General features: G+C 42.8%; 1 protein-coding gene across 1 annotated transcript in view; it reads right to left on the bottom strand.

The window, feature by feature from the left end:
* Positions 1 to 13,946, bottom strand: part of nphp4 (nephronophthisis 4) — a gene marked incomplete at both ends in the record, with an annotated part of 207,644 nt that overhangs the window by 155,026 nt on the left and 38,672 nt on the right. Inside the window, one exon of the mRNA XM_083641194.1 lies at positions 8,125 to 8,261. Within this exon, the coding sequence (XP_083497320.1) occupies positions 8,125 to 8,261 (137 nt within the window). The remainder of the gene's footprint in view (positions 1 to 8,124; positions 8,262 to 13,946) is intronic.

Genomic DNA, 13,946 nt, shown 5'->3' with positions numbered 1-13,946 from the left:
ACACACATACACACACACACACACACACACACACACACACACGCACCTATGCAGCAGCGCGGCTGAGGTGGTGGATGAGGTGTCGGCATCACTTCAGAGAAAGCTGGCTGATGACAACCCAGCTGGAGTCACACTTCTGAAAAGGTCACACGCAGATATCGCATGCTCGCTTTTCCCCTCTCTGTCTCTCTCCCCCCCCCCCCCACACCTCCGCCCCCTCACACCCGCACGCACTTTAATTAAAAGCTGCAATCAAGCCCACTTTTGTCTGCATTAACACCTCCCGCAGACGCCAGGATGTCGTCACCATCGCCACCACACAAGTTCCACGAGAAATGTTCAGTCAATCTGGAGCGTTCTTAACTGCTCCGCACAACTTATAGGCAGCTTGTGAAGACCTTCAAGCACTTCTCACGAACGAGGGTGAGGAAAAGCGTGGACTCCAGAATGAGAAAAGTGATTCATGCTCACGTGTCACCTGTCTCTCAGCGGGAAGGGAAGCGGAACAAAAGTGGGCTACTACTTTTGAAAGTAGGCTACTACTTTTGAAAGTAGGCTACTACTTTTGAAAGTAGGCTACTACTTTTGGAAGTTTTTATGGAATTGCTCCTGAGCGCGGTCGATTCCGTTTCTAACCGCTGCTGCCGCATGTATAATGAAATCAGGGGGTCAGCGCGACGGCTAATCAAATGAATAGCAGCACCTATGGCCACTAGACTCCCAAGTGAACGTCTAATCAATCCTGATATTATGCAGACTCACCTTTCCACTCAGTGACTTTGCTGTTAGGGTCCTCTGAGCAGCAACAATAATAGTGAGCGAGCTGGCATCCCTTGAGCAACATCAATGAGAAAAATCTACCCATTTTGTTTTGGAGTCATGTTGACCTCCACGGTATGCCCCCCAGGGTTGACCTCCACGCTATGCCCCCCAGGGTTGACCTCCACGCTATGCCCCCCAGGGTTGAAGTTTCTTTTTGAGGTTCAAACTGTTTTCCGGCACACACAGCACTCGAGAGGTCGCTTATTGACGAATGCGACCCACAGCTAATACGCGTGCTTTGTCATCTGATTGTGGAGATGAATAATGCTGTAAGGTTGCGAGCTTTTTGAGGTCAATAAACAGAGATAACAAAGGACGACCGGGGTCTCTTTGCTTTTGGGCACTGGTAGAAACAGATGCTGTGAAAAATGACAAGATTCTTAATGTCAAACCCTTTGTATCAATAATATCACCAGACTAAGTCTACTTAAGTTCCAAATGTTTGCACAAAAAACATCACGGTGTTCTAATGCGGTGGTTCTCAACGTGGGGTCTGGGGACACTTGACGGGTGTTCCAGGGAGTCCCCAGCAAATTGATGAAGTGTTAAACTTATTATTTCATTATTCAATTTAGAATTGAAGAATGACTACCGGTATTTGGATAGTTTCACTGTTATCTCTCTAGCTACATTAGTATGATGGTAATGGAATTCTGGACAAAATCATATCGAACAATAAAAAATATTCTCAGATTTGGGTCTGAGAGACTAAATCAAATAAGTGGCTCTAATGTGCACTCAATTAAATGAGAATTTCTATATTTTTCAAACTGGATTTATTTTTATGTATAACTAAGTAATGTGAACAGAAATCCACATGCCACTACTGCACACTAAATGAGCTTGTTTTTTGTTTTATTTTACCACTGACAGGATCAGATTATTCCATCATGACATTATTATAGAGAGATATAATTTACCTTCTGCTTGATCCAAGTCTCGCTCAAGTCTCGTGAGAGTTGCCTTGTTTGCCGGAAGTCAGCTGTGGTGGGGAAAGCTGGGAGCTCCCAAGTTTCTTGTTTTGGAGTAGCTGAATGATTTTGGAAGTTATGGCCGAATATTGATCTGATTTACAGAATATGGACGAGGCATTTGAATTAGATGGCGGCCCGTATTTATTTGACTAACGTTATACAGATTACAAACTGAAGAGTGGGCGCAACGGGAGCTTCTATCTCTGCTGCATCAATTCCCTAAAACTCTGCTCTGACTAGTTAGTTAAAACATTTTTTTTTTTTTTTACAAAAATAAGGTCCAGGTTGATAGAGAAATTCACCTCTAAGGGTTTTTGATATGAAAAGGGTTGAGAATCACTCAAGGTTCTAATACTCTCCTAACTCCCAAATTTCCACCTAAGCCTGTCTAAAAGCCGGGGGAAGCCACCTCCAGTGCAGCAAAGAACATGTTGAAGCAGTTATTCCGTCTTATGTGGGCTTACTGTAAACCTCACCAAGTGCAGAGGGACTAGTGCCCACATTTTCCCTGCTTAAAGTCTCCGTATGTAGAATATTTACCTCAATATACCATTCTCAAATTCATTTTGATAGAATAGTATTATGTCTGTAAAAAAAACTACAGTATGTACTGTATGTGTTGCTCTCTTTCTGTGTTGATTCTATTTGTCCTATATGATTCCCTATGAAAATGTGCAGGATTGAGTCAGAGCCTCAACCAAAACAGAAGGAGGACTCTGTCCTCTTTCTGTGCAGTACCATGCCAGCTCACTAGGTGTGCAGCATCAACTCTTGCTATAGATGATTCTACACTGATGGAATAATCAGGATAACCACATCATCCTCCACTAGACAGCTACTGTATGCTCTGGTGGGTGAGCTGTCTTTCAGTATCATAATAGTCTGTCAGCATTGGGCAAACTATATATATATTTTATCACACACAGATTAGCCACTGATGAACACTTAATTTAAATTGTACCCAATTCTAACCTTTGTGAAAAATGAAGCGCATGCAGAAGTGCCTTAAAGCTGCATTCTTTCTAATGGCCAGCAGGAGGCGACTCCACTGGCTGCAAAAAGAAGTCCCATTGCATGAATGTCAATGGGAAAATGACTCTACTTCTCACTTGATTTATGACCCAAGTAAACACTTTCCTAATTCATTTATGGTCTCAATCTCTAGTTTAAGATGATTGATAGTGCTTACCTAGATTTAGCTAGGCATATTCTCTGTAAAGCCCTCTGAGGCATGCTTGTAAGGCTATACAAATAAACCTGACTTGACTAGTTTCAAGTCTTCTTCAATACAGCATGATGGTCGCATTTAGAGTAAAACAGACAATAAAACAGACTATGTTTTGGCGCGTGATTGATTGACAGATCGCGCAGCTCACCGATCACGGACCAATAGCAGGCAGCGCTGGTCTTGTGCTAGCTGCTTCTGGCTCCAAAATAACCAAGATGGCGACGGTCTAAATGCCGAACTTGCCAACCAAAGGGTGACATCACAGTAGCTACGTCCATATTTATTATACAGTCTATGCTTGTACCTCCTCATACAAATTTAATCCAGTTCAATTATTCCGTTTTGCACTGTGGAGGGTTTGGGGGCGTGGGCGATGCGGGCGTAAGTGGAAGTTGCCTTTGTGACAGTGATGTAAAACACTTTACTTGGGCTAAGGGGCTCAGGGGATTGCCAAAGTCATCAAGTCCCAAATGCGACTGCTAGTAGCTTTAATGAACTCTAAAACACTCAGCCCCCCCCTGAGCTGAACATGCAGGATGCAGCCAACGGCATCAAAGAGCAGTGGCACGGAGATGAGGAGTGACAGCATTGTCATATCAATTCTCATCCCTTCCACAGACACATCTCACTTAGGCTGAAGAGAATAGATAGGGTCCCGCGCAATATAATGCCACTGTACAAATAATTGCCGGCGCATAGCCGCACCTGTCAAATATGGTTAACCGTGCGGGGGTCTCCGTAGACAAGGAACAGAGGAGAGAATAGATAAGCCCCATTTAGTTTGGGAGGCGCTGTGCCTTCAATTGCAGTGGCATCTGTAAAAGTGCTGCTGCTCGCAGGGCTGGCTTGGAGTCACGGAAAGTCAGATACAGGAAATATCAGGCTGGGGGGAAGTGAGATAAAGGACGGGTAGGCCTACTTCATCCTCACTGCCTAGTTTATGTAATATATCACAGGTAGGCCTACTTCATCCCCACTGCCTAGTGTATGTAATATATCACAGGTAGGCCTACTTCATCCTCACTGCCTAGTGTATGTGATATATCACAGGTAGGTCTACTTCATCCTCACTACCTAGTGTATGTAATATATCACAGGTAGGTCTACTTCATCCTCACTGCCTAGTGTATGTAATATATCACAGGTAGGCCTACTTCATCCTCACTGCCTAGTGTATGTGATATATCACAGGTAGGTCTACTTCATCCTCACTACCTAGTGTATGTAATATATCACAGGTAGGTCTACTTCATCCTCACTGCCTAGTGTATGTGATATATCACAGGTAGGTCTACTTCATCCTCACTACCTAGTGTATGTAATATATCACAGGTAGGTCTACTTCATCCTCACTACCTAGTGTATGTAATATATCACAGGTAGGTCTACTTCATCCTCACTGCCTAGTGTATGTGATATATCACAGGTAGGTCTACTTCATCCTCACTACCTAGTGTATGTAATATATCACAGGTAGGACTACTTCATCCTCACTGCCTAGTGTATGTAATATATCACAGGTAGGTCTACTTCATCCTCACTGCCTAGTGTATGTAATATATCACAGGTAGGACTACTTCATCCTCACTGCCTAGTGTATGTGATATATCACAGGTAGACCTACTTCATCATCACTGCCTAGTGTATGTAATATATCACAGGTAGGTCTACTTCATCCTCACTACCTAGTGTATGTAATATATCACAGGTAGGCCTACTTCATCATCACTGCCTAGTGTATGTAATATATCATGGGTAGGCCTACTTCATCCTCACTGCCCCTAGTGTATGTAATATATCACAGGTAGACCTACTTCATCCTCACTACCTAGTGTATGTAATATATCACAGGTAGGACTACTTCATCCTCACTACCTAGTGTATGTAATATATCACAGGTAGGCCTACTTCATCATCACTGCCTAGTGTATGTAATATATCACGGGTAGACCTACTTCATCCTCACTACCTAGTGTATGTAATATATCACAGGTAGACCTACTTCATCCTCACTACCTAGTGTATGTAATATATCACAGGTAGGACTACTTCATCCTCACTACCTAGTGTATGTAATATATCACAGGTAGACCTACTTCATCATCACTGCCTAGTGTATGTAATATATCACAGGTAGACCTACTTCATCCTCACTACCTAGTGTATGTAATATATCACAGGTAGGCCTACTTCATCATCACTGCCTAGTGTATGTAATATATCACAGGTAGACCTACTTCATCCTCACTACCTAGTGTATGTAATATATCACAGGTAGACCTACTTCATCCTCACTACCTAGTGTATGTAATATATCACAGGTAGGACTACTTCATCCTCACTACCTAGTGTATGTAATATATCACAGGTAGACCTACTTCATCATCACTGCCTAGTGTATGTAATATATCACAGGTAGACCTACTTCATCCTCACTACCTAGTGTATGTAATATATCACAGGTAGACCTACTTCATCCTCACTACCTAGTGTATGTAATATATCACAGGTAGGACTACTTCATCCTCACTACCTAGTGTATGTAATATATCACAGGTAGGCCTACTTCATCATCACTGCCTAGTGTATGTAATATATCACAGGTAGACCTACTTCATCCTCACTACCTAGTGTATGTAATATATCACAGGTAGACCTACTTCATCCTCACTACCTAGTGTATGTAATATATCACAGGTAGGACTACTTCATCCTCACTACCTAGTGTATGTAATATATCACAGGTAGGCCTACTTCATCCTCACTACCTAGTGTATGTAATATATCATGGGTAGGCCTACTTCATCATCACTGCCCCTAGTGTATGTAATATATCACAGGTAGACCTACTTCATCCTCACTACCTAGTGTATGTAATATATCATGGGTAGGCCTACTTCATCATCACTGCCCCTAGTGTATGTAATATATCACAGGTAGGCCTACTTCATCCTCACTGCCTAGTGTATGTAATATATCACGGGTAGGCCTACTTCATCATCACTGCCTAGTGTATGTAATATATCACAGGTAGGCCTACTTCATCATCACTGCCTGGTGTATGTAATATATCACAGGTAGGCCTACTTCATCATCACTGCCTAGTGTATGTAATATATCACAGGTAGGCCTACTTCATCATCACTGCCTAGTGTATGTAATATATCACAGGTAGGCCTACTTCATCCTCACTGTCTAGTGTATGTAATATATCACGGGTAGGCCTACTTCATCATCACTGCCTAGTGTATGTAATATATCACAGGAAGGCCTACTTCAGCATCACTGCCTAGTGTATGTAATATATCACAGGTAGGCCTACTTCATCCTCACTGCCTAGTGTATGTGATATATCACAGGTAGACCTACTTCATCCTCACTACCTAGTGTATGTAATATATCACAGGTAGACCTACTTCATCATCACTGCCTAGTGTATGTAATATATCACAGGTAGGCCTACTTCATCCTCACTGCCTAGTGTATGTAATATATCACAGGTAGGCCTACTTCATCCTCACTGCCTAGTGTATGTGATATATCACAGGTAGGCCTACTTCATCCTCACTGCCTAGTGTATGTAATATATCACAGGTAGGCCTACTTCATCATCACTGCCTAGTGTATGTAATATATCACAGGTAGGCCTACTTCATCATCACTGCCTAGTGTATGTAATATATCACAGGTAGGCCTACTTCATCCTCACTGCCTAGTGTATGTAATATATCACAGGTAGGCCTACTTCATCATCACTGCCTAGTGTATGTAATATATCACAGGTAGGCCTACTTCATCATCACTGCCTAGTGTATGTAATATATCACAGGTAGGCCTACTTCATCATCACTGCCTAGTGTATGTAATATATCACAGGTAGGCCTACTTCATCCTCACTGCCTAGTGTATGTAATATATCACAGGTAGGCCTACTTCATCATCACTGCCTAGTGTATGTAATATATCATGGGTAGGCCTACTTCATCCTCACTGCCTAGTGTATGTAATATATCACAGGTAGGCCTACTTCATCATCACTGCCTAGTGTATGTAATATATCACAGGTAGGCCTACTTCATCATCACTGCCTAGTGTATGTAATATATCACGGGTAGGCCTACTTCATCATCACTGCCTAGTGTATGTAATATATCACAGGTAGGCCTACTTCATCCTCACTGCCTAGTGTATGTAATATATCACAGGTAGGCCTACTTCATCCTCACTGCCTAGTGTATGTAATATATCACAGGTAGGCCTACTTCATCATCACTGCCTAGTGTATGTAATATATCACAGGTAGGCCTACTTCATCATCACTGCTTAGTGTATGTAATATATCACAGGTAAAAAATGCTTACACTGTAAGCACATCATTTTCATCCCTTGTCCCACGTCCCACATACAGTATTGCGATGATTTCCCCATTTTGATTGGCTCTAGTTTTCAAAAGTCAAACCCCTGCAGGCTTTTCTCAAATCTGCCTTTCATCCAATGGCTGTGAAGAAAGCAGGGAAGGCTGTCATCATCACGCCACGGCGCTGTGTTTGATGTCAATCACACCGCGTCACACGTGGGGTCAAGTGCAGGTGAACCTCACCGTCTTTGTTACTTTCTTCAGTGCCTGCGGCTACGCCTGATGGGGAAGTCACCATGCAGATTTAGGCAGAATTTAATATGATGGAAACGATGACAAAGAAGAGGAAATGCAGCCACAACAAAGACTGAGAAACTACTGGGTGAAGGAGGCGAGGCGATTCTCAGTTTTTTTGTTTGTTGATTTGCTCAATTTGCCAGTTATTTTTCACTGGGGCGGAATAGCCGACGACGTGAAACGACACATGTGAGTTTCACAAGAAACGTGCGGCTCAAAAAGAGATGCGCCGATCCATGGACGCATTCCTGCTGAAACCAAAAGATGATTGTTAACTAACAGACTAAGTAACAGATAACTCTTACTACCTTTCAGCATTGGTAACATGTCCCACATTGTCCCACATACAACTATTTGTCCCACATTTTGGTCTGGTCGCCCCCCCCAGGGGACTATTTTGGTGCCTGGGCTTCCTGTGGCCTGTCCAGATTGTGGGCACGTCTTACCGTATTGTGGCAGTCCGCATTGACCAGCTGCAATAGCTGGCTTTCAAACGTGTCCAGGGAGGGCTGGAGGGAGATGGTCAGCCTGTCCAGGGTGTAGGGCAGCATCTTGAGCAGCTGAGGCCTCAGCAGAGCATCTCCTGGGGACAAACACAAAATAAGGGTTATTTTCCATAATTAAGTCAGACCTAAAACTTTGATTCCTGCCTGATTTGTCTATGTTTTGTTTTATTTTGCAGCTCAGAACATTTCTAAAGGGTTAAACAGTCTGCTCCCATCACTGTTAGGATTGCTGTGGAAAAGAAAGAGCTGAAAACCACCATCGAATGCACTGAATGTGTGAAACAAGTTGGAAAATAGATTCTGGTTATATTCCCATAAAGTGACCCATTTGTAAAATTCCCTGACATCCCCACATAATTTATCATGAATTTTATTTTTTATTTATTTCAGAAAAACCACTCAGAGAGACAGAGGTCAAGTGGAAAATGCATCGTTTGATATGCAGCATTGTAGACATTTTTTATTTATAGAAAGCCCACTCACTTGGTGGTGCGTCAGCTGTGGCAAGCTTACTGTAACATTGCTTCATATTGCGGCTTCTTACTTTGCTTGAAATGTGAGCTGAGTTTCTCAACACTTCGATATCAGTAAAGCAATGCCCAAGGGCTGCTTCAACAGCATGTTCACCTCACGCTGGACTCCAGAGACTTCCTGTCTGAAGTTCCTTCCTGTCCTGAAACTTCCTGTGTTGGCTGCACCTGGACTCCAGAGACAACTTCCTGTGTTGGCTGCACCTGCGATGTTTATTCAACTCCAGGATGATTTTTTTCCAGCTCTTTTGACTGACAGTAAGTAAGAGGCAACATCACCTCCCAAAAAGATGAGGACAACATGACTATCTTCACTGCTCTGCTTTAGTTGCATTTTACAGGTATGCACTAAAAGCTATAAAGGTTATACAGAAGTGTAAATATCATACTACTACTACATACTACTAAGTACTTGTGTACATAATATTATCGAATATGTTGTGAATATCGCAATATCTTCATTGCTGTTTATAATAATTATTATTATGATAGCCTCAAAATTTGATGTAATTCGGAAGAAATAAAAAATATATACAGTATAACCCCTCATCTCTACCCCTATCATTTTATATCACAATATTTTTCCTGGGACAGTATCACAATATTTTGGATACCGCCAAAGCATATTGAGTACTTCTTTGCTCGTGTCGAAGATAAAAAGACAACAGATACTCCATCAAGAGATCTTTGATTGTAAATGCATTTCATTAGTTTGTGTTACTCAGTCGCTATGAGACCCAGCGTGCCATCTGAGGCTGCTTTCTCACTGGGAACGATTGCTTTCGTTCCGTTCCGTTCTGTTCCACACCCGGGAACGATTGCCCCCCCTCCCCTATCCCCCGCTGGTCAGCTTTCACAGTACAACATTTATTCCGCGCTCGGAAACGAAACAGAGTGCACTTGCGTCATCAACTATGCCTGTAGTTTATCCTCGCCCGTGTGTTGTCTATGTGGTTCGGAGAAGTGTTCCGTGCCCGGGCACGCCAAAGCGCTCCCCAGACCACCTTTTTTCAAGTGGATCATGTCACAGTTCCCTCGTTGCGCGCCCGGGCGTGGAACGGAACGGAACGGAACGCAACGTTCACACTCATCAAACGTTCCGAAACTGGGGTCAATTTGGGGACAGGTGTGCTGCTCGGGAACGGTACCGGGCCGCCAGTGAGAAAGCACCATGACTCATCGCTCCAGCAGCTTGTGGTGAGCTGCCCGATGCCCATCACTGAAACATTCATAACACACAGAGAGAGAGATGCTAGCACTTGTGTCAAAAAATGCTTCCATTTGGACAGGCTACTTGCCGCGAATGGAATCAATTGATTCAGAAAGTAGCCCACCCGATGGATAGAGCGGGCACACTGGAAAGTAAACTCCACAATCAGCCAGGCCTTTCACACACACAACAGAGAGAAAATAGCCAGAGTGATTGTCATCTCTTAAAAGAGTCATGCAGCCATCAAGCGTTTCATTGCAGCGCTTGTCTCTGGAGTGCAGAGTTGGACTGCTCTGAATGCAGTGTGAATATCAAGCCAGTGACTGTGCTCTTAAAAGGCAGCTTAGGTCTGTGCTGCTCACAGCCCCAGAACATGGGAGAGGATTAGCCTGCTAGGCTGCTACCATACCTCCAACTGACTCCCAATGATTATGCCTCTACACTGTCACACTTCATTACATGCCCCCTTACAAACTTACTTTCTAAGTACTGCAGACATTTCAACTTCTGTCTCCTCCAAAAAAGGGCCATTATTAAACACTATGTTGTTGACACTATGTGTGTTCTTATTTTAAGCTACCGGAGAGAGACAAGTGTGTATCGTGGATCTGTCTCACATGACATTATAAAACCGCTCTCTCAAATCATAATCAAGCAATCTGATTGGCTCACAGCTGTGGTATATTTAGCGTGACGTTATGAGAAAACTGAAAACTGAGAAAACAAATGGTAGCTAGCTAGCCTCGCAAACGGGAGCTCCGCACCACGATAGCCAGAGTGCCTTGCGGTTGTGTTTACTGTTGAGCTGACGAGATGGTAATGATTGTTCCAGGTATTCGTCGATTTCCCAGGTGTTGCGAGGTAAACAGAGTTATGGCCTGTGGAAAAACTTTAGATTTTGTTTGCTAAACTTGCAACAAAATTTTGCAAATGCTTTTATTTTATATTGTTGGAAAATAAGTAATCAACTCCTAGGTGCACGTTAAACGATTTTAATGCACTTTGTGGAGGCAACCACCCTAGGTAGGTAGATTCTTCGCCTCCACGTCATGCATTAAAATAATTTAACGCACACCTAGGAGTTGATTACTTATCCCTCGTTATGTTATGTTTGACCTAGTTCAGCGGGTCTTTGCTTCATGGACATGATTATATTTCAATCATGAGAGGCCAGTCAGTAAGATTTAACAAGCGGCTTTAATTTAGCAAATGGCGAGCATGGCAACTACTTTGGCGTATGACTCCCTTGTCAGGTGGCACTCCTCTTGAGGTGAGAGGAGGGCGTCTGAATAGGCTAGGATAGACAACCCCTCCCCCCCCCCCCATGTGGAGGATTCTTTGGGACTCAAGACTCGTTGGTGGTGGACTTGTTAGGGTTGCTGTGGGACATGTGGATTTAGGTGCGGATACTCGATGGCCAAGACAGCCAGAACCTGGATTGCTTTTTCCTGGTGGGCAATCAGGCGAATGGCCGAATGCAGGGCTTGGATAACTGCCGGCAAGTCTCTGAACGTGACAGGATGAGTAGAGATATACAGCTGACCGCCTGGTGGGTCAGCTGAAGCGGCCGGCGGGGAAACTGGCATCTCGGGAGCTTCCTCCTTGATTGGCGGAAATGTTTCCGCTAAATCTGCATTATTTTCCCACTCATTTGTGCTTTATTCTGATACAGCTCCATTCTATGATCAAGAAGTATATTCATTCCATTCAACCCATCTAATCAGCAGTTTTTTTTATGTGCAACATTTTGAAAAGAATGCATACAATTTGCCTGAGAAGAAGTGCAACAGTAGTATGTGTACATTTGAAGCTGTCCCGATGCCGATACTTTAATGAGCGGTACTTTGGTGCAATAAAATACTTTTTCCGGCGGAGGAGAACTGTCTGCAGCAAGGCGATTCTTTGATGTCACTGAAGCAAAATGCCATCTGTTCCAAGTGAAGGTGTCTGGCAGTGTTGACAGTGGAGAAGAGAAGAGAAGAGAAGCAGCCAAGCATGAGTAACTGCAGGCCAGTCGCAGACAGTTAGAATAATACAGAACCACTGACACTGTTGGGGGGGAAGAATAATTAAGTGATGTTGTGTATAAATATATATGATGTGAAGAGGAGAAAACAAAACAAATAATAATTATAAGTCACAATAGAGACCCCCTAAAGTTATGAACTTAATTACTTTGTATTACTCCAAAGAACTGCAACACTTGTTCATTAATATGGGTTTTATTCTTAACTTTTAACCAGAAGTTTTTTGTTTTGTTTTTTGTTTTTATCCTGGCTGGTTTGAGACTGGCAAGTGAACCAACATGAAAATTCTAAAAATGTCATAAGTTCATAAAAAGTTCATTCCACCGATTTTCTAATTTGTTATGATGATAATGATGATTAGTAGTAGCAGTATTTGATTGAGGATTGTTACAGTTTTCAGTGTAGATCAAATGAAGCACTTGTTCACGTTCCTTGTTTGATAATGCACCCATATTAGGCCGCATGAATTAATATTAATTGGGTGAATTGTGTAGTTAATTGAGTGGTACTCGGATTGGTGCTAAAATCAGCCAATCCACTTAATAAAGTACTAAATAAATAAGGTACTCACTACTTGGTTCTGAAAAACTGGTATCGCCGCACCTCTAATGGAAACACAGCTCATGAAGGTACATTTGAAAGTCTGATAAAATATAGACTTAATACAAAGCTAGTGGGGGGGTGGCATGTAAAAATGAAATGCCTTTGGATGCGATCACTTTCAATTGAGACACAAATGAAGGCAGCTGACTCCTTGCGTGTTTACATTAGCGAGCGCCTTCTGGTTTGTTTTCAATTGCAAGACGAGCAGCACTGGACAGCAAAGCAGGGGAAGAGAGGATTAGCTCTAGCTAGCTAATCTAATCTAGCTTGCACTATGGGATTTTTCAAAAGCCCCCCTGAGGTGAGGTTGCCTCTCAGTTAAACACTCCTGATGGCATTTTGCATGCATTTCAAAACCTTGTCTTGGATGTTGTAACAAGAAAAAATAAGTAGTTTAGTAGCCAAGTGAACTGTCTATATTCAGTGCATTTAGAAAGGTGGTGCTGTCTATATACAGTGCATTTAGAAAGATGGTACTGTCTATATACAGTGCATTTAGAAAGGTGGTGCTGTCTATATAGACGGTTTTCACCAGAGCGCAACCCCACAGCACTTCCTTTTTCTCAGCATTCGGCAAACTGCAGAAATACTCACTCGAAATCGTTACTTTTGTTTTTGCTGTTCAGCTGTATAGACGGTTTTCATGGAATGGTCAGTCCTGCACTTGAATGTTTTATTTTATTTTATGTCCATAGCAAACACTGCAACAGGAAGTGAGCGGGGGTTCAATTTAGAATGTTTTTGTTGTCAAGTTAAAACCGTCTATACAGTGCATTTAGAAAGATGGTACTGTCTATACACAGTGCATTTAGAAAGGTGGTGCTGTCTATATACAGTGCATTTAGAAAGGTGGTGCTGTCTATAAACAGTGCATTAGAAAGGTGGTACTCTTTATATACAGTGCATTTAGAAAGGTGCTAGTGTGTAAATAGAGATGCTAGGCAGGCTGCTTCTGAGTGGGAAGGGTCAAGATGAAGACGCATAAAGATGTAGCCTCCGGATTCACAGTCTATATACTTTATCCATATGGGACTTCCAAGACACAAAAAGGTTTTCTGGAACGTTCCCAAAGTCACAGAGTGACTCGGTCGATAAACAGGAGTTATAAAATGTGTGTGACTAAGATAATCGTATAGCCCCAAATCATCTTAGTGCTAAGCCAACTGACATAGAGATGATCCTAGTGGGAAGACGCTTTCAGCAAGTGCTGTCTCATCTCTGCTCATATAGGTTGAGGCCACGTCTCGTCATAGACGCTGGTTTAGCTGGCTCAGCCTGGCTGGGGGCGTGGTCAGGGTGGGGTAAAAACCCCCGTTCTATCCATTCAGCAAAGTTAGAATTTAGCTGATAGCCCAGCCCAGGCAGACACGATCGGGGATTTAACCACCGCAG

Source organism: Poromitra crassiceps, assembly GCF_964638095.1.
Source record: "Poromitra crassiceps genome assembly, chromosome: 8".
NCBI lineage: Eukaryota > Metazoa > Chordata > Actinopteri > Beryciformes > Melamphaidae > Poromitra > Poromitra crassiceps.
Note: the sequence above shows the minus strand (reverse complement) of the source record. Positions and strands in the feature narration are given on the sequence as shown.